Source organism: Syngnathoides biaculeatus, chromosome 14 (genome assembly GCF_019802595.1).
Source record: "Syngnathoides biaculeatus isolate LvHL_M chromosome 14, ASM1980259v1, whole genome shotgun sequence".
NCBI classification, from domain to species: Eukaryota; Metazoa; Chordata; class Actinopteri; order Syngnathiformes; family Syngnathidae; genus Syngnathoides; species Syngnathoides biaculeatus.
The window spans coordinates 13535471-13557796 of NC_084653.1; the positions used below are offsets into that span (position 1 = coordinate 13535471).

Genomic DNA, 22326 nt, shown 5'->3' on the forward strand with positions numbered 1-22326 from the left:
AGGAGATTGAAAGCAGTGAGACAGTGACCAATGCAGCATAATTAAGAGTGTGTCATGTAATAGTGTCCAGAGCTAAGGGATGGGAAGAGGATACAGTAAGTAAAATTAGCATGTATTTGCACTTAAGGCATTTTTTATCTCTGTATCCTGCGCTTGGAACCCCGCTAGACCAGGTACTAAAAACAGTACTTACTGGGAGCTGCTTTCCTTATTGGAAAAGTACAAGCACAACCTGAATACTAGGTTGATTTCCCACTTGTATAGCCTGGGCTCTTCTGTGAAGGGCTTTAGAGGATAAGTGTTTGAGTTACCAACTAAATGACAAAATTACTGATTGGTGATTACACCGAAACTAAGCAATTGAATGGTGAATAATAGTCATCAAGAGTTGAAGCCACATTGGAAAAGCACTATCCCACACTGCAAATGCCCACAAAGCAGAAACCCATGAGGGGCCGTCTTTCGTACTCAGCATGTCAGACACACGGATGCCTATTTCACTGGACAAAAATCTATTGTGTTCTTAAGCTCTCGAAGCGCTGACATGCTTTCTGTTCTCGTATTATCTTTAGCTGCCCAGAATCCAACGAAAGCATGAAATCTGGTAGCCCTACCTTTTTCTGGAATTTATTTCCATATAGAGTTGGAATGTTATCTAAGACCCAAACATGTTAAACCTTGTTCAAATAAGCAACTCCATATTCAATAGAGGCTATTTTTTCCCCGAAAATGACTCAACTTGGATACAAAAAATAACCCTCACCTCAAGTCTGTGTACTTTGCGCTCTGAAGGTTGAGGGTAAAACATTCCATTTGGAGCAAATTGTGCATATATGTGGGTTGGAATAAGAAACAGCCTGGCTCCTCATTGGCTGATTACTACTAGTACGAACTGTTTATATCACTCCTAAGTGGTGGCGCACAGCTGTAGCCTTTTACCTAAGCCAAACCAAACAGAATCTACTCAATATCCCTCACACTTTTGAACAGATTATCACCAATAAAGGAACATTACGCATGAACTTGGGTAGGAATGAACGCAACTTAATTACAAGACAAATAAATTAGAGGATAGGTGAGTAAACACATGAATTGATTGATGGCCACTCAGTCCAATAAACTTTGAGGAAATGTGATTGATTATTTGTGCACAGGAGTGCTCCATACCCTCAGGCAGCATACACAAGCTAGAAAAAACAATCTGGTTTGAAGTCACTCGTGGCGGGGGCAAAGGCTGGGAATACTTTCCCTACCACAAAGGGGGGGGGGGTGGAAGCCCACTTTTGAGCCCACTGAAAAGAAGTAAATCTGACATGACACACAGGGGTGAAGGCTTAAACCTTGATGCCAGGCCAGAATTAGGCAGTGAAAAATCTGCCTGCCAAAAAGGGCTTAACTAGGTTGCCACTTCCCATTAAAGGCTGACTGTCAAGAATGGGTCAAACAATCACACACTTAAAATGTTTTTTTTCTCCTAAATAGTGTTACAAAAATAAGAACTTTAAATTTATATAGCACTTTATCTCAAGGGAGTCACCCAAAACACTTAGATTTCTACAAAAGGTATACACTAGGCATCAATCAGCATGTAGTACACCAGCAGTGATGAACACAAATGTCCGCCTAATGAAAGTCTTACAGTCACTCTAGAATGAAAATGTATGTAAATGTGCAATTAATGTAACAATCAACAGAGAAGAGTATTGTGAACAACTGTCAAATTTGAAGATCAACATAAATGAAGCTTCTAAGTTGTTAAAAAAAAGCATCTGTTCTCAAAAGCTACAGGCGTGTCAGCTGAATGCACTGAAACCGCTTGCCCTTCAACTGTCAATAACATACCACTACGATGACCTAATAAATTGTTCTGCTAAACATCTTTCTTAACTTAACATGTAACCTAATGCGTGAGTTGCAAAAATGGATCCATCTTAAAGCCTCCAGTGGCTGGAGTACATGCTACTGGATCGTCTGAGGAATTGTACATGCCATAGCAACGAGGCACTCTACAGTCATGTTAGCCTAATGCCCTGGTCTACATGCTGGCAGTCAAGTTTTACATTTAAAAAAAAAAAGCCCTCGGCGCTATTCCACCTTTCTCTTCGTGACATGCTAAACTCATGGCCAGTGAAGTTACAGCTATGAACGAAGGCACTAAATTTCTTGTATAGTGGGAGAGAAGCGTCATGACGGATTTAAAAGTGCACCATTCAGTGCCATTTTAGCCACATCCCCTTAAAAAAAAGAAAATAATTTTTTTTTAGGAAAACTGAAAAACAGAATAACAATGTATATCTCCACCACTGAGTACAACTAAGTTAACTGTCTTTGCACATTTTCACAAGAAATTATCTTCAATACGCTTATATAATTAGAAGCAAATCTCTGAATTTGATTTGAAGGCTGTTTAACACTTGATTTTTTTTTTTGTTTCTTTGTTCTGCAGTTGTTATGTTATATTTGTACGGAAGGTACTGCACTTTGCTGTGTACTTAATAAGAGCTTTATGATGGTAGCAGTTTGCCAAATTTGACAGTTTTGTAATGTAAAACTGGATATTTGAATTTCCTCTTTGGATTAATAAAGAATCCCCTTGTCATTAATAAAAAGCAATCTGTCAATTTATCCCGGAATGGATTGTTGACGTTTCCATAATTTCCAACAGGAAAATTTCATCTGAAATCTGAACATGACCAGCGAATGGGTTACTGTATGTCCCATTGTGTGTTGTGTTACGTTATATTTATAATCAATGTGGTTCACATTCTGTTTTCGCCAATAGTATAAGATGGAACTAGTCAACATGAAAAACAAGTCGATATTTGCACCACCAACAACTACTCTTGTTTCATAACAGCACTGTCTCAGTGCTGTCAGCTATGAGGCTGCAGTAATGGGAACCACGAGGAAAATGACCTAGAGATTCCCCTTTACCAGTGTGCATGCATCAGTTCAGAGTCAGTGCATCTCCACTGCTGAAACTGAATCAACGTGCATTGTGGTCACAATAAGTGAACCTGTCAAATTAACATTCCCACATTTGTATGGTGACTGCGGAGCCAGACGCTTCCTTCTATACATCAAAAGCATGACCCCAACTGGATTCATATTGCATGGGCTCAAGTAACACATTTGAGACGTGAGCAATGGCAGAGTAAATAGGGAGGGGGACACTGCATTGGATATCTTCCGACTGGAACATCAGATGTCTTTCAAATGTGGATAGAAATCAAATTCACACCAGGTTTATACCAATGCAAATGCAATTTATGCCTTAACATGTCTGTGGCCTGTTTTTGTCCAAATAAATGAGTCACAATTAGACATTTTCACAGCATACGGTATTTATTGCCATCGCAAAATGAATCGCCTCATTCTAGGGGCGGAGCTTTCAAATGCAGCGGGCCAGTCCCCATCCTAACTCCCGCCACACATATTTCTGGACCAATGACAAGTGCAACTTCCTGCCCATTGCTTGTTTTTCTCATGAGGCCGGGCTCATCATTGCTCTGTCAATACAGCCATTCATTTTCTTCCGCTTATCTAGGGTCAAGACGTGGGGGCAGCAGGTTTGGCAAGGAAGCCCAGACTTCCCTCTCCCCGGGCACTTCAAGTGTTCCCAAGCCATCTGGGAGAGATAGTCCCTCCAATGTGTCCTGGGTCATCCCTGAATGTCTGTCATTTATTTACATATAATTAGCAACTATAAAGTGTTGAAAACAGCTTGAGAGCATATATCTTAACAATAATGGACACTTCAACTATCTGAGAAGTATCTCTTCTTCATTCCACAGGAACCTTGTGGCTTTATGTCGCCTCAAGATGGAAGGGTAAGAAACACATTTTTTGATACAATAATGGGTGAAAATAATGTGGTTGGATACATTGAATATCTGATAGCTGTTGGTCATCATTTCAAAAGGTACTCGTCAGCCACAAATGTAAATTAGCAAGAAAATGAATTTCCAGTTAAAATTCCAGTTAAACTTATTTTGTACGGCATCACTTATGCCTCTTTGACCTTTGGCTAACGGAACGGATTACACTATTCACATGTAAAATGCACTTCTACTTACGAAAAATTCTGGTTACGAAACTACTTCCTGAATGGATTAATTTAGTAAGTAGAGGTACCACAGTTCTGAAAAATATAGATGTGCCAGAATTATCTACTTTTGTAGTGTCTTGGGTGAAAATTACTTTTTTTTTAAACAAAAAATAGTTGTAGGTTGTAGTTTTAAATTCCAGTTGTTTTAGCAAATTATATTACTAATTCAACATTGATATGGGCGAGGTTTTGTCAAGATGTTCTTGCGCAACAGTATATCATCGCTATATATGGTATAGACTGTTTTCGACTGACATCACACACCTTCCCATTTAGAACGCGGGTGCCATCTTGGTTTGGTGAATCCACGTAAACACACGTAGCTCAGCAGGAATCATTTCAGAAAGGCGTATGAATGGGGGCGCACTGCTATGTTATTGGTTGCTCAAACGAGCGTTGTAAAGCGCCTTTCTTTCGGCTGCCAGCTGTGATCAAGAGCCAGTGCGAGAAAACAGAGCAGTTACCAACCAAGCGGTGACAACTGTGGATGTCTCGTACTAGCAGAGCCAAAGTAGAAGCCAAGTACAACACTCATGTGTGAATGCAATTTGCCCAAAATCTGTATTTTCTGCTTTATTATAGTAAGTTTGCAAAAACGAGTTACCGCACCGCTAGCTGTTTCATGAGTTGAGTTAAAAATGTAGCTGTGGAAGTGGAGAAAAGGGTGCGGGCTCCACTTGGGACTCGTCCCGGTCGAACCTCTCTCGCTCTCCCTCTCGGTAACAAAAACGTAAATAATAATCTACACCTCCTTTGTTGGTGTAATCAACATATTTTAACACAACGCTGACTCTAATCACGCGGTACATATTTAGATTGCATTATGCGTACACTAACTTTAGCAGTCTGCTTACAATGGATACCGCCACATGACGGATCGAGCCATTGATGGATCGGTTGTAGGCCTCCAGACCTTTGTAACTCTTTAGTTCGTCCACGGTATAAGCGCTTGTCGAGAAGAGGAGATAGTGGACGATGTCTGGATAGGTTACCGAAGCCCACATTTCTGTGCTCCATTTGTATTTCTCCAAGGCATATGGGTCGATATTGTCGATCAAAGCACACTTCTTGTCGTAACGGTTTCTTGAAACAACATCTAATGAGCCCCGATAACTTTCCAAAGTCTTTTGAGCCATCATGCGTCACTGTTAACAGTTGTACGAACATTTGTGTAACTCCGGTCTATATGCAAAAGCATTAGAGTGAACAGCGTGTCAGGAGAGTGAACCCATCCAACAGTACAGGTGCCCCAGATGAAGTCACGTGGTCGAAATTCTAAAAAAAATTCTATATTACCAACTTGAAGGATGCTGTCTTTGGTAATCCAAGAAATACAATACTTTCTATATTTCCTGAAAGTAATGAATTTAACAATCTGAGGACAACTCCTAACAATAATGATAGGTTAATTATACCCGCTGTTTCATAACAGTGGGGCGTAAATGCAGAATGGCTCGGTCACAAACACTATTACAGAAATAGGCAATTGGGAAAACGTTTATGTGGTTGTTTAATTTCAAACTTGATGGGTGGGCAAGCACTCCAGAGACTCAAGCATTTTTATATAGATTGATATAACGTCCTTTATGAATCAGAATTGGATAGGTGGACCTGCTGTGTAAATTCAGGCCCTGACAGATATTGTAGTCAATTGAAAAGCTAGACAGATAGATAAAACATATTAATAGACAGATGAGATAGTTAGAAAGTCAAATAGGTGTATATATTACAAACAATTCAAGTGCCTGAATGGAGGTCAGGGGTGGCATGAGCATGTCTGAATAAGTTTGCTTATTTTGGTAGTTGCAAAGGATGATAAGATATACAGCATTCTGTAGGGGGGAATGAGGATGTTTTGCGATCCTAAACTAGTTTCAAGTCACGTTCCCTTCTGCTAAAAAAAAAATCCAAATATAAACTCCTGAAAACACAGTTGTGGCAGCGGTGAAAGTCAATGAATACGACCGGAAGATAAGGCTGCTTTCGTCGCGAAAAAGCAAGTCTGACTCTCCGCCTCTCAATGTGCACGCATTCCGGAGATTCTCCCACACTGGGTGATCACCTGCACTCCTCCCCTTCGCATGACTTCAACGCAGCATGCGTTGCATTGCACACGAGTTTGTTTGCCTCGGAAATACACGCACACACAAAAAAACACACACACTAAGCGAGGGCGCTGAACTAGCCAATCTTTGCATCCCAACGACACATGAAGGTCTCATGAAGGTGTGTACGCAGTGTCGCCACCGAAATGATGAGCGCATTCTCCTCTGTAAAGTTGACTGTGAAATATACTCCATTACATTACAATAACGACACAAAAGCGAGTATTTCGATACTTTTTGCCGTAGCAAAGTAAGACTTCGATGCCGCCTCGCGCTCGCTTTGATGCTTTCTTGTCTGCCGACTTTTCTAAACTCAACATAGTTTCGAGAGAAGACGTTGAAATAAATACCTGAGTGGGGTTGTTGTTGTTGAGGCTTGGCCAAGAGGCGGATTTTCCGTCTACATCTGCGGTTCAAACTTCATCGTTTAGTCCCATGCGTGCGCGTGAGCTGAACTCGCCTCCATAACGACTGAGACCAAGCGAAACCCTCCGCGAGGTCCTTGCATCCCAAAAAGCAGTCCCCAGCACGGGGGTGGGGCAAGAAGGCAAGGAGCACTTTTGATTGGTTGGGAGCGGATAAAGTGAGCGTAACCAGGAAGGCTGGGTTGTTGAACAGGCCAATCAGAGACCCAAACGTCAGTTTCCCTGGTTACACTTTTTTTGTCAACCGATACACTCGAAGACACGAGAGAGGGATACAGAGGGGGGAAATGTGGTAAAGAGTTCATTTTCTAACTTAATATAGATTTTAGTCTGCATAGTTATGAGGTAGTCTTTTGTTTTACGTATCATTTTGAAATTAGTGCTATGATTTTTTGCGTAGTTGCTTCGCTAAATTTCGGACATAATGATCATTTCAGTCCAACATTATTATAAAAATGCATTTACAGTATAGAAAAAAACATACAATTCGAAGGTGTACGGAGAGTCATTGAGCAATGTAAGCTCTAACAATAATTTGGTCATGTATTTTTACATTTATTGTAGTGAATAAATTGATGAGTAACCAACTTCTGACACGTGATCCTTCGCTTGGCTGACGTTTTGCATTGACTTGCAAGGAGAATTTCGAGATACGAGTGCCGTATGATCAACTCAACTCATTTCCCAACTAGCAGAATTTTAGCAAATAGTGAACAATTCTTCCGCGATAAAAGTGGCTTTGAACTGTTTATAATTGCCACTTACAGTCCAAGTTACCTGTCAAATGAAACAAAAGAGAATTGCATATTGTGTGTTTAAAACAACCAAACCACTTTTCCTTCTCTTAGTTTAATACTAACATACACTTCGAAACGCAATAGACAGACTAAACATCAATAGTTGCTGTGCTTTAAGCAACTTATGTTTAAACACAACTGATGCATCAATAAATGCAGACAAACAATAATACTGACTAGCATATTTTATTTATCCTCTGCAACAACAACAACAACAAAAAACACTTACTGCAGTTAACTGAATCACAGTAGTTGTTTTCGTTTGCCTTCATGGTTGTATTGTACTTTGCCTTGGCGGCCAAGTCACGTGACATAAGAAAAACAGTTACATTCTTTACACTGTATTTAATTATGTTATACTATGCGTTTTCAAGTACAATGTCACAGAAGTACAAGTACAATATTAAATAGTGCTATTTGCCTTGGTAAAAGCAACATTTTTTTTGTGGCGTTATCGGGGGAAATAAAAATTGATTACTCTATTGTCGTTTTCTTTCTTTTCAGGGGAAAGAAGATTAGAAATACAATTGAAATACAGAGTACAATACAATTACGAACATGATCACGGAACAAATTGAATTTGAATCTCAGGACCACACCAGTACTATGGACATCCGATTACAGATTATCCCATACATTTGACATGTAAAAAAATCATCACGTTAATTTCACATTGAAATTAAATAATTAGAATAATGAAAGTGAAAATGTATCTCACATTTGGACAATGAGTACTAGTTACTGTGTAACAATGGTTAATAATGTAATAGTGTATTGGAAATTTGTTGATTGGTAATATAAACAACATTATCTCTCACACACGGTGGATAATTGTAGCATCAATGAATTACTCTAAGGACTCAAAGGTGAATTTCAATGACGTTGCAGTTGGCCACTGGGGACACGCGTTTGCGTTTAAAAATACTACTTGTCCCTTGCGGGTAACCTCGCGCACAGCGATGACGTCATCAACAGGTAACGATTGTTTTTCTTTATTCGTCAGAGCGAACTGAATTCTGAATTAACAGATAGCTAATACATCAGTGTAACATTATTATTCATTCCTACGAATAAATTCTTGTCATGTTGATACGCGGCGGCATGTTATTTGTAATGTCCTTACTGTTTTTTTTCATGTTTTTTTTTAATGCAGAAGTTGCGCTTCGGCAATGAATGCAGGAGGTCAGCAAGCATTTATCACCAGCTTCAGAGCAGAAGATTTGGGTGAGTTGAATTAGTGTGAAATCTGATCTGGATTTTTTTTTTACGCTGGAAGGAATCCCGCTGCATGTCCTAACATGGTTGTGATGGTTTTATCTCACGACTTGTTTATTCACCTGTCATTATGACACTCGTCTTAACAGAAAACACTAATGTCTTTACATTGCTACTTTGCTCCGCCTGCTGGGTAGTTTTTCCTGCAGTGCCTCCTGGCCTTGGTATTTCCTTGGTGAAGTCAGCGATAAGGAACTTTGAAACATAAAATGTGATCTAGTTTTGAACTCTTGCAGGGATGCCACCAAAGCAATTTTTCCCAAAGTTGTCCAAGTTTCTCTATTTTCAAAAAATCATCTCATAGGAAATCATGTAACATGAGTTCATGTGTTCCGTGCTCACACTGTCACCCAAAAACTGTACAAAACATTAAAATGCCATGACACCATATCATGTTTTTAAATTAAAATTACAATTACATTTTTTAACATGGGTTTTTACATTATGCTCACAGTGCCTTGTGAAATTATTTAGCCCCCTTGAACTTTTCAACCTTTTGCCACATTTCAGGCTTCAAACATAAAGATATAAAATTAATTTTTTTGTCAAGAATCAACAACGTGTGGGACACAGTCATGAAGTGAAATGAAATTTATTGGATATTTCATACTTTTTTAACAAATAAAAACCTGAAAAGTGGGGCATACATTATTCGGTCCCCTTGCATTAAGACTTTGTAGCACCACCTTTTTGCTGGAATTACAGCTGCAAGTGGCTTGGGGTATGTCTCTATCAGTTTTGCACATCGAGAGACTGAAATTCTTGCCCATTCTTCCTTGTAAGACAACTTGAGCTCAGTGAGGTTGGATGGAGCGCGTTTGTGAAGAACAATCTTCAGCTCTGCCCACAGATTCTCGATTGGATTCAGGTTTTGACTATGACTTGGCCATTCTAACACGTGGATACGTTTATTTCGTAACATTCCATTGTAGATTTGCCTTTTTGTTTTGGATCATTGTCCTGTTGGAAGATAAATCTCCATCCCAGTCTCAGGTCTTTTGCAGAGTGCAACAGGTTTTCTTCCAGAATGGTCCTGTATTTGGCTCCATTCATCTTCCCATCAATTTTAACCATCTTCCCTGTCCCTGCTGAAGAAAAGCAGGCCCAAACCATCTGGCTGTCTCCACCATGTTTGACAGTGGTGATGAGCTGTGTTGCTTTTACACCAAACCTATCGTTATGTATTGTGGCCAAAATTTTTGATTTTGGGTTCATCTGACCAGAGCGCCTTCTTCCATCATTTTTGGTGTCTCCCAGGTGGCTTGTGGCAAACTTTTTAAATGATACTTTTTAATGGATATCTTTGAGAAATGGCTTTCTTCTTACCACTCTTCAGTAAAGGCCAGATTTGTGCAGTGTACGACTGATTGTTGTCCTATGGACAGACTCTCCCACCTCAGCTGTCGATTTCTGCAGTCCATCCAGATTGATCATGGGCCTTTTGGCTGCATCTCTGATCAGTCTTCTCCTTGTTCGAGGTGAAAGTTTAGAGGGACAGCCGGGTCTTGGTAGATTTCCAGTGGTCTTATACTCCTTCCATTTCAATATGATTGCTTCCACAGTGCTCCTTGGGATGTTTAAAGCTTGGGAAATATTTTTCTATCCAAATCCGGCTTTTAACTTCTCCACAACAGTATCTCGGACCTGCCTGGTGTGCTCCTTGGTCTTCATGATGCTCTCTGCGATTATCACAGAGCAGGTGCATTTGTACGGAGAGGTCGATTCTATTTATTACCATCAGTCAACATTGGATGATTCAGAGGTCCTTACTGAACTTCTGGAGTGAGTTTGCTGCACTGATAGTAAAGGGGTCGAATAAAATTGTACACCCCACTTTTCAGGTTTTTATTTCTTAAAAAAGAAGGGTATCCAATAAATTTCATTCCACTCCACGATTGTGTCCCACCTGTTGTTGATTCTTGAAAAAATCATTTTGATTGAAGCCTGAAATGTGGCAAAAGGTGGAAATGTTCATTGGGGCCAAATACTTTCATAAGACACTGTACTGTTATACCCTCACATGTGGGAAAGGAGCTCAACAGCTGTCCATGCATATTTCAGCATGCTTAAAGAACACTAAAACACATACAACAGTACCTTGGGATATGAGTGTTGTGATTGGCCTGTTTTTTTTTTTTTTTTTTTTTTTTAAGATACAGACACCTACCACTAGATGGTGCCAACAAACTCCAGAACATCATGCCACAATCAATTCAGATGGGTTTCCTTGCAGGGGAAGGACAATCTCAGTTGGTGGTGCTAATGTACCATTAAATTGGTTTCCCAAACACCAACAAACCCCACAAAAGAACATGAAGAGAATAAATGTTAGGTACAGTCGTGTTTTTTTCCTGCATTTATACGTATTCCTAGGCTATGTGGAAAGTAAAGGTTATCACTGTGTTTTTAGACAGTCCAATAAAATTGAGTGCAATTTTCTTGTCATTTTTGAGGAACCGAGCAGTAACTGATTAATTGGTTTGCCATTCATTCAGTGGGTAAAGGTGATTTAAGAGGGTTTTTGGTTGTTTTTTTTTTAGATAAGAGTGTGGTCACAGAACAAATTTAAACTTCTATCTCAAGTTCTTCTATCTCACAGCCATGAATGCAGGAGACACACTGAGTTGCTCTTGGCCATTGCTCACACTCAGAGACTCATATTCGAATTGGTCACACTGTCTAGTGGTTTTTAAATTAATGACAATAGGATCTTGGATTTGTACATCATCTTTCAAGGGAAGTGTAGTGGTACACATGCCTGACTTTGTTGCGGGCAGCGTGGGATTGATTCCTGCCGAGTGATGGTGTCGATATGTGCCCGGCAACTGACCTGCTACCAGTTCAAGGTGTTGTCTGCCTTTTGCCTGAAGTTAGCTGGGATTGGCTGCAGCACTCCTGCAACCGGTCTCACGTCTTTCTGATAGCCGCACAACACTTCCTTTTGAAGCTTCCACAACATAGTTCTCTGCTCTTTGTTTTCTTAATCTTCCTCGCTACCACCAGAATCATTCTACACACCACTATCCTTTCGTCTAGCTACACCCCCCCCCCTACCACCACCGTACAGTCAGTCACCTCCTTCAGATTACATGGTCTGAACATATTTTAATCGACCTGCATGCTTCTACCTCCACTCTTGTCGGTCACCCTGTGTCTGCCTCTTCTGGAAAATAGTGTTCACTACAGCCATAGCCATCTTTTTTACAAAGTCTACCACCAACTGTCCCTTAAAGTTCCGTTCCTGAATGCCGTACTTACCCATAACTTCTTCCTCCCCAACCTGTATTCACCAGTATGTAGTATAAAATGCGTACCAGTAACAACTCCGTGTCTGGGATTCTCAGAACTACTCCATTTAATTCCTTCCAGAATTTCTCTTTCACCCCTTTGATGACATTCTACCTGTGGGGAACAGCCACTCATCACATTATATATAACACCCTCAAGTTCAAGTTTCAGCCTCATCACTTGATCTGATATTCTTCACCTCCAAGACAATCTTAGCTAACTCTTCCTTTACCATAACCCTGATTCCATTTCTCTTCCCACTCGCCTAACAATCTTTCCACCTGCTCTCTTGGATGCACAGTATATCAACATTTCTCTTAATCATCATGTCAACCAATTCCTGAGGTTTTCTGTCGTAGACCCAACATTCAAAGTCCCCATACTCACTTGTAGGCTCTGTGCTTTTGTCTTTTTCTTTGTGCCGAAGCATCTGCTTTCCTCCTCTTCTTCATTTTCAACCCACAGTAACTGAATTTCTACCGACACCCTGCAGGTTAACAGTGCTAGGGCCGGACGTTGTTAACCTGGGCCATGACTAATCCGGTATGGGATGGCAGATTTCAACTCCCCCGAAACATTTTTAATTGGATTCAAGATCAGGACTCATTGCAGGCCATTTTCAAATTTTTTTTTTTCAATCATTTCTGTATGATTTGGGATGTATGCTTTGGGTATTTGTTTTGCTAGAGGACTCATGATCTTCACCTCAAACCAAGTTTTTCTTACAATGAGCAAGACATTTTGCTCTAAGATCTCTCTTTTCTGATTTCATGATGCCAGTGGTACAATACAGGCCTCCAGTACCAAATGTCACAATGTTTGCTTTGGACTCTTGTGTCACACTATTTGATCTAAGTCTGTTGAATCTCAGAGCCCTACTGGGTTCATATCCAATTAGCATTTCTTTCATGTATTCAAGACCTAAATCATTTTGTGATTTATAGACCAGTAGCACAAGTTTAAAATCTATTGTGAAGCCAGCTGGCATCCTTAGTGGAATGAAAACAAACAAAAAAATCTATCATTACATAAGTTCAAAACCAAAATCTCACAAGTACTTAAACAGAAAACTATGACAAGTACTTCTGGAAAACCACATCTTCGTAGTTTTTGAAACAGAAACACAAAATCACAGTCATACTTACATAAACCTTAAGCACCACTGGAAACGACGAGAGGACCGAGAATGGCAGCTAACCAAAACATCAACAAAGTAATATTCCGCCGCATTCCTCTAGCATGAATCGGCCTTAATACATCAACAAGCAAATTGGCAGTAGGTGTACCTCAGTGGTTCCACCCACATCTCCTAGGCGACATTGAAGGGCAGAGAGGGGACGGTATTATTAATCAGCAACCAAAACACAGCATGAGAATAACCACGGTACACTGCAGTGGTACATGAACTAATAATAAAGAATGAAGGTATAAATTTACAACAGTAAACGTGAATTTTAAAGCCTTTTGGCATAAATGCTTGATGATCAAATAAAACCTACCTCATTTAGATTTGGAAAAACCCAGTTGTGAGAAATGAGTCATACATTATTAATCTACTGTAACTTTACCTTTCCTCATCATTAGCAAATATGGGTACCGAGAATGGGAAAAAAAACTATAGCTTCCACTCCTTTTTCACTAATTGTTAACTGTGTATTTAACCATGTTTTTTTTCCTTCCATGCAGATAAACTGACAGCACGACTGAAGAATGGCCTGTGCAGATCAAACTATAAACCAGCAGAATATGAAAAAGTGCAAGCCATGGTTGACGCTAAAAGGCTGGAGACTGCTTTAATTGGAAAAAAGGTATACTCTTAATTTACAGTTGATAACTTTCAGCAATCCTGAAGTATCATAAAAGGAACATGCTTTTTTCCGCACAATTTAAAACGGTTCAAAGGTGACTAATAACATTATGTAAAAAGTAATGCAAGGATCAATAATGTCAACCCCTATTCCTTATCTTGGGGAAATTAGTTTTTTTTTAGTGGGCTGGCCTTGTCTTTTGAAAGTGAGTGACTAAATACCCCATCCTATATGCTGCTGGGCCTAAGCCAAGTTTGGCGTAAAGGGTGGCAGAGCATACCCGCCTCCCCATCACTATGTCAAATACTACCCCCAGCGATCAATTTAATACCGCTTATCAGAAGTGAATGCTGATGGCTAACCCTAATCTGTGCATCCAACAAAACTAATTGCAGCTTTGCTTACCTTTTAGCTGATAGCAGGGGATGTGTTTCTGTAAGCCTCTGCCACTGTATCATAATGTTTCATACAGTCACAACAGATGCTGCTTGGAAGAGGCACTGGATCTTTACCCAGGTCTTTACCTTGGTTATCTGACGGCATGTCTCTAATCTGGTTGCTAAATGGTGTTGTTTCCGTCTTTTCTAAGCTTTTTGTTTTTTAGAACACCACATTTGTATTACTATATTAATAGTAAGCGATTTAAACTAGCATGACATAATATTTACGAGTTGAAAGAGGGAGCAATATCACTCACTACTCACAATAGTGTCTTGTTTGATTAATATTCATCAGGCTGCCTGGGATCTATTATAAATGTACTTGGATTTTGAGTTAGAGCACAGGGAAATGTATGTGCTTGTGGCCAAGCAGATTAGGCTGTCCAACGCACAATGTTTTAAGTTAACTGTGTTTAACTGTCGCAGGAGCGTTTTTATTAAGTACCCTTGAAGTTGTTTGTGGACCCTTCCAACCGCACTCACTGCATAACTCAGATAAGACATTCACATTTTTGCTCCTGGCAGAATGGCAGACGTGGCTTTCTGCACAGATCTCCCATAGGTGACATGCCTGATAGTGAATAACTCACCATTTGTCACCTTCAGCACCACTTTTGCCCTCAAAAGACCACTGAGGTTTTTGCTTTTAAACATGTCTGCCATTATGCCCTTTGATAAGATTCTGTACTTAACAGAAAAGTACAGAAGTGGAAAAAAATGTATATTTTTATTTGTTTGGACAATAAAGGAAAAAAATTTAAAGGAATTGGCAGTAAAAATGTCAATAGCAAAGATATATCAACGTTTAATCTATAATTGGACTTTGTTTTTATTTAAATGTAAGCAAGAAAAGACTTGTTTCATATGAAAGTGTTGCTGGACTGGCTGGCTTTGAAAAGGCTCTCTGTAATGAATTCTTCCCATCGCTCTGTTATTGATTTCTGGAGAACAATTTTACTATATGGCTACATTTTCTGTTGCTTTCAGAAATAACAGTGTGAATTGGGTCAGATGTGAATTTTTATGCCTGATCCCACCTCTGACATCATCTTTGAAGTAATATTGAGAAGTAGTATCTCAATCAGCATTTGACCCCATCTATTTAGTTGAAAAATGTGTCCATATACTGCAGTTCCAGCACAAAAAAATGGTTTTGCGCATGATCCTGACACAGCTGTCCTTTTTTTGTTGTTGGTTTGGTTGGTGTTCTTCGGTGATGAGGAATCTTTTGTTTGTATCAAACATTCCTTTTGGAACTATGTCCAAAAACCTCAACCTTGGTTTTATTAGACCATAAGAAAATCTCCCAAAAACGTGGGAAAAGTTTGCATTAGGTTGTAATGTAATGAAAAAGTTTTGAAATTGTTTCCAAATGAATAGGGGTATGTAGATGTTTTAGTTCCACTATACAATTGAAATACAAAAATGCTATAAAATCACTACGTTATGTATCTCTAATGTGGATTTGCTTGGAGATTATCAAGTGGGGCCTAAAACCCTTTGCAGAAGCAACAGAAAAAAATGAGTACAAGCCCACTGGATTTTGCTTTTCTTTATTTGTAACCCATCTTTTCTAATTCAATATTTAAAAGAAGTACTACGTATGTTGTATGGAATGGGGATTTGGTGTGTCAGAAATTGAGTTAAGCCATTAATTGTTATTATTTCCATATTTTTTAATGGGATGGGAGAATCTCTTAATTAGCTCAGACACATTTTGATAATAGTGTCATATTGAGTTGCCTATAATGCCGGTAAAAACCTGTAATAATCAATAGCAACAACATCCCCATCATACACAAGATTATTTCTGGACCAACCACCTCTCTAACTGTTCAAACTGATATAATGCAATTGATCTTATATGAATTTGACTACCCATACATCTCTAAAAGATGGCAAATACATAAATATGTGAACTAGACCAATAACAGATGTTCACTGAACACAAATAGACCACCAGTGTCATAAATGTACACCATAATTAAATATGAGTATGTACAAACTTTTAGATTTAAATTGTGTGAAATTTTTCCTTGAGCAATTATCTGATCCAGTGGCATATGTAGAAAACAACCACAGTGTAGGTGGATCATTAATTGGTGCACCAACAGGGCTGTGAAAATGTCTTCCTTATAATAAAAATGAATACCTTAAGCCTCTTAATTTTGCTGATTATAAGAACAATGTAATAAAAAAAATGATTTGATGAGTTTGATCCCACTTCTAAAAACAATTATAAATGATCTCCAGTGAGTAAGTGCCCTCAACATGGATTTGAAAATGGATCTCTTGATTTGAAAAGCTTGCACACTGGCCAAATTGCACTAGAGTGACACACCCGAGGGGCCAATTGAGCTCGACATGCCACTGATGGATTCTTGGTTAACCTCACTTATGAAGCCGTTTGTCACTGATGAGTAGCACCTTCAACCTAGATTGAACACGTCTATTGGATTAGAAAAGTCTGTACACTGTCACAATCACCTTGGAGTCACCCGTCCAAAGGGTCAATTGAACCGGGCATACCACAGATGGATTGGATTGGAAAACCATGTACTGCGATCACTTCACACAAGAATCACTCTTCTAAAGCATCAGTTGAAGTCAGCATCTCACTGATGGATGTACATCTAATCATTCCACTTCTGACATTACAGTACAGTATTATGAAACACAACTCTGAATAGTTCTCTCAACCTGGATTTTAACACAGGTCGTTTATGTTTGAAGAACTCTGGACATTCACCAGAGGATATTAAATACTATAAGGCTTAAAAACAGCTTCTACCATTTAGCTCTGAAATGCATCTGCCCCCACCTCCACACAACTAATTACTACACCTTCTTCCCCTAATGAAAGACTGCAATGTTGTCTGATCGTAATCTACTGAACACAGTATCATACTATGGTCATTCTCCCAAGTGTGAACAATTGTATATTCACTAAAATGCTGTCTTTTGATTAGTATGGTGCACTATCCAGTATGTCTACTTCTTTGTTTACCTGAATGCTGTAAATTGGGAGATGCCCAATGCATATCTGTTGTTCTACTGGTATTCTCTTATACAGTGGCCAAATCTCCTGTCCCAAAGAGTCAGTTGAACTGTGCAAGCCAATAATGGATTCCAAGCTAACCATCCAATTTCTGACAACTTTAGTAAATCTAACTGCTCACCCCGGATTGGAAAACTGGCCTATTTCGTTGCCTGCAACTCATGTGAGTGTAGGGGGTACAGAAAATTGATGGATGGATGGATGGATGGATGGATGGATGGATGGATGGATAGATGGATGGATCTATTAGGTTGTTAAATACCAACCACAGTGCCAAAGCTCTCAGCTGTTTGGTAGCTAGTGTTTTCTCTCCTCTCCTATGTACTGTATTGCTTAGCACTATTTATTCGACCTGTCAAACTTTTTATATTGTATAAATTTTCAGCGCTAATCAGTGCATTAAACCAAACCAGATAAAACTTTCACCCACTAAAGCAAATTCTGTCAGTTTTATTTTCATCATAAATTGAGTTTAAAAGGGATTGCCCTGGCTTTTTCTGCCCATCGTACAATTAAGTTGCATTTGTTTCATCTTGCAGTGTTTGCATCTTTTTCTTACAGGTTAAGAAGACCCTGTGTGTAGCCAAGGAAATTAAGGAGTGTGACATATTACGGCAGCACAGGCAGGTGTGGAGCAGAGAGTGCCTCAGGCTGCAAAAAGCAGAGTAAGAGAACCCTATTACTAGTCATTATCTGCTGCAGTCTTTTGACTCTGCTATTACACTAAACAGTCATTCAAATTAAGCCCCACAGAGCTCCATCGGGGATCTGTCTGACTGAAATGGGGTGGAGAAACATGCTCAAATGGGGGAAAGAGAAAATAAACTAAAATGACAGAAAATTGAAGGTTCTGGAATGTTGACTTTCGGGGATGACAATGAATTAGGGGCTCAGCGAGGGAGAAGGAGAGCAATTGAGCTTTTGAAAAGTATAGAATACATTAAGTTAAAGGGGGGAGAAAAAACAATGCTTTGTGAAGAGAGAAAGGCACCCAGAGCCCCGGGGTGCAGTCTGTTTGCCTGTGTAATGTCTAAGCTACCCAAGGTTAATGATGTACTCCACACAGGTAAGAGGCTTGGTAATGAGCACAGTTATGACAATGTGCGTCTGACACATCCTATATCTTGCACAGTTATACAAAGATTCTGAAAATTACCTAGTTAAATTAGGAACAGTCTGTGTTTTTCCCTGTGGTTACTTATAATTGCATTACCAGTTAGCACGATATCAGCAAAGGTATGAAGACATTATGGCCCCAATTAAATGTTCCCACTAACAAATGAAAATAGAGTGGATAATCATGTGTTCAAAATACACATAAAGCCCGTCTTTCATCTGTATTTACAGAATAAATCACACTCTTAGTTGCAAAACAGTCCCCTTTTTTTCTGTCCAACAACTCCTTGGAAATGAAATTACTGGTAATCGCAGGTGCCCAAAGCATAATAATTACACTCAGCACTCTGTATGAAAATAGAACAGAAGCTTTGTTAACTCATTCATTGCTGTTTCTATTGGTCAACTAGAATCCAACCATTTACTCACACTGAGATTTATGTTTGTCAACTGTCTATTTTGCTCCTTGAGACCAGTTATTAGTTATTCCATGAACATAGAATAGAATTGTTTTTCTCACTGAAGTTGCATTATACAATCTGTCACAAATGACAACTTGCATCCAGTAGTGCTGCAATTAGATAGTGAGTACCCATCTGAGAAGTCTATAGTAAAATCAAGTAATCGAATGAAATATATTTTTGTTAGGTTAAAGAGCAGTTATGAATTAACCAGAGAAAATGAGACATTTCACTTAATGATGAATGGCCAATTGATTCCTGTAATAAAATAAACATTGTCTCATTGATATAATCAGGCAGACTTGTGCAGTGTTTGTTTCTTAACAGAAGTTGTACTTTTTTAGACGTGGAAAGTCTTTTCAGGATAGTGGGCTGGAGTCAGAGTGAAGTCAAGAGTCAGTGCTGTTCAAGCCTAAATCAAATTGCAAGTCTTGTGACATTTTCTCAAGTCGAGTCGAAAGTCATCTCATTCATGACTCAAGTCTTAAGTCGAGTCCAGGTCATGTGACTCGGATCCAGATCTCTGGTCTCTCCCAGTTAAAACAGCTGACAATATTGAAACACTCCTTTCAAAACAGCTGACAGTGAATTAGTAGATACAGCAATGTGCTTACCTTGTATTTTGTGTGAACAATGTCTGTATACATAAAAAGTTGACGTTAAACACTACTCCGCTGTACTGCTCAAATTCATACTTTTACATCATCTCCTTGGTAAATAGGCAAAAGGCTGAGAGTGAAATGGGTGATTTCATAGAGAATGTAAAGCCACTCGGCATTGAAGACACTGCCATCTTTTCACTCAAAGAATACGGTAAGGTGCAAAAGTGTTGTACAGTAATTTAATATCATTCCACTTTTTGTAATGTCATCACTCAGATGAGTTCTTATTCATCTTATGTTTAGAGGTGTTCCTTGAGAGGGACCGGAAAGCCTTTGTCATCGGCACCGTGGAGCCAATTCATCAGCTAAAGGAGGACTTGCGCTTCAGGTTGGAGCAAGAACGGGAAACAAGCACCCATCTATCAAACTTGGAACAAGTGCAACATCAGGTATTTCTGTGATCCAGAAAAGAGATATCAGCACTACAGTATCCTACAAACCCTATTTGAGTTTTATCTCCAGGACACACGTAGGACAAAATATGTCACAAGTACAATACAACGCAATGTAAGACGGCACTGCACATTTTTCTTCTAATGGGATGGAAGCAAAGCAAGGCCAATTCATGTTTATTGCACATTTCATAACGTAACTTAATATGCTTTGAAAAACAAAGGAATAAAACAGGTTGGAAACATTTAAAAGAAAGAGAACTTCTCGGGTTCTGATTAGTGGGGTAGGGGGTGGCGTTCCTTCCAATCGCGCCCTTCCAGGTCTCATTGTCATCTCCCACGTGAGCATGGAAGTCCCACAGCAGAATGATGGCGTCCCGCACCCCCTCTAGGACTCCAAAAAGAGTGAGTACTCTGAGCTGCTTTTTGGGGCATAGGCACAAATCAAAGTTAGGACCCGCCACCCAAACTGAAAGCAAAGGGAGGCTACACGTTTGTCCACCAGGTTGAACCCCAACATACAGGCAAGCCGAGTGGCAACAAGTATACCCACTTTTGTTAGTATGACACCAAGTATTCTCCTCTAAATACACAGATCTTTGAACAAAAAATGTATTATACTTTCCTGACAACTTCGCTAGGGTTGCTGCAGGCATATTGAAGCCTATCTCATCTGACCTCTGCCGAGAGGTGGGGTTCATCCTGAACTGGTTGCCAGCCAATCGCAGGGCACATACAGTGTAAACAAATAACCATTTGGACATATTCACACCTACGGGCAATTAAGAGACTTCAATGAAATCAGTGGTTCCTTCGGATTCAACAAAAAAATTACCAACAGCTGGGTGTAACTTAATTATGAAAAGTGTTCATGGTAGTTTATGGTAGCCCCGCACCCGTCCCTGTCATGACGCCCCTCAATTTGTAATTCACTGAATTAAACTATCGTGCATGTTTTGGGGGATGCGGGAGGAAACAAGAGTACTTGGAAAAAACTCACGGAGGCATGAGGAGAACATGCAGACTCCACACAGCCAAGGCTAGGTTTCAACCCTTATCCTCAAAGCTGTGAGGGGGATGTCCTAACGAGTCATTTTAAATATTTTGTTTAAGGTTAATGTTGTAAAAGACCAGCAAGATATCATAACTGCAAAACTTCAAGAAGAGTACTGTAACCTAGAAGAGGAAATTACAGACCTTGATTTGGAGGTATGGTTCTTCCCCCATATCATCAGACACGCCAAAGCATGTATCCAAATCCTGAAAGATGAACATTATTATACCTTGTAGAAATATTTGCCAGCCCTGGATAGCTTGGTGAAAGACAACATTCCCACAGAAGTTTTGGAATCAGACTGCCCTTATCCAGAGCTGAAGGACTCACTGATCCAGGCCTTCCACTCATTGTCAGAAATCCACCAAGGTCGACTGCACTGTCTTCAAGAGCACCTGAAAAGAACAGACAAGTAGGCCTGGCATTATTATTAAATCAAGTACATATTAAAATGATGTGTAAAACAATTAAAATTTAATACAAGTTTTTGACTTGTACCTGTTTGTAGATACTGTGGCTGGTATCCAGATGACCACTTCCGCTTCCATTTCACCTTGTGTCAGTACACTCAAGATATACCCAACTACCGGGCGCTATGCCTGCATATGCTTCAAAGGGTCTTCCCGGAGAAAATTAAACATGATCTGGTAATGAGCATTCTCTTTTAACACCCTGACAGAGTTGTCCTTTGCCCTCTGGTGATGTATAAACCCACAACCTCAGTACTAAACAAGGCCAATTAGGGCATCATGTTTAGTCATTTAAACCTCTAAATGAAACTAAAACACCACATCAAAGTTTCACTGGATTGCTAAAAAGTTACACTTTAATTGAAAGTAGAGCACCAGTAATTTTAAACTTTCTCCTCTTAACTCATCTAATTAATGTAGCGAGGATATCTTGCTTATAATGGCCATATTTAGCTTTTCAATTTTATGGAACATCATTTAATTTTGAGAGCAATTTCAGTTTTAATGTCATTCACTCTCAGGGATCTGCACACACCAGTTTGTGAATCCCTTATCTGCAATATACACATCATAGTCCTAATATTTGGTGCACATGCTTTATCTAATGAGATAAAGTCCAAGGGGGTTTTGCTTTTTCAGTACATCACAGAAAGAAATTATAGAAAGAGCTCTCAGCATGATGCAGCACTACAACCACAATAACAAACAAAATTGTTAAATGACTGTGTTACTCAAAGATGAGCATTAATATATTTATGAAGGTAAAATTGTTGACAAAGCTGGATCTTGTTAAATTGTCTGAAGTTCAATGTTTTTAATGTTTACAATGGATATTGGTGTCGGGATGTTGCCAAATGTGACAGAGTA

The 22326-nt window shown here is 39.4% G+C and overlaps 2 protein-coding genes across 6 annotated transcripts in view; one reads left to right on the plus strand and one right to left on the minus strand.

Moving 5' to 3' along the window:
• The window catches only part of LOC133511800 (plakophilin-4-like), a 97883-nt gene extending 91163 nt beyond the window's left edge, over window positions 1–6720 (minus strand). For 2 of the 3 annotated variants that reach the window (XM_061840746.1, XM_061840747.1), the window contains exon 1: window positions 6564–6720. The gene's annotated coding sequence lies outside the window, so the exon portion shown is untranslated. The remainder of the gene's footprint in view (window positions 1–6563) is intronic. The other variant, XM_061840745.1, reaches the window with a different exon arrangement.
• The window catches only part of LOC133511801 (coiled-coil domain-containing protein 148-like), a 43872-nt gene continuing 25299 nt past the window's right edge, over window positions 3754–22326 (plus strand). Inside the window, exons 1-9 of one of the 3 annotated variants that reach the window (XM_061840750.1) lie at window positions 3754–3830; window positions 8589–8659; window positions 13685–13806; window positions 17866–17969; window positions 19603–19694; window positions 19787–19932; window positions 21049–21144; window positions 21226–21401; window positions 21498–21636. In XM_061840750.1, the coding sequence (XP_061696734.1) occupies window positions 3823–3830; window positions 8589–8659; window positions 13685–13806; window positions 17866–17969; window positions 19603–19694; window positions 19787–19932; window positions 21049–21144; window positions 21226–21401; window positions 21498–21636 (954 nt within the window). In that variant the 5' untranslated portion in view covers window positions 3754–3822. Of the gene's footprint in view, window positions 3831–6885; window positions 6931–8362; window positions 8411–8588; window positions 8660–13684; window positions 13807–17865; window positions 17970–19602; window positions 19695–19786; window positions 19933–21048; window positions 21145–21225; window positions 21402–21497; window positions 21637–22326 lie in introns of those variants that run through there. The other 2 variants (XM_061840752.1, XM_061840751.1) reach the window with 2 other exon arrangements.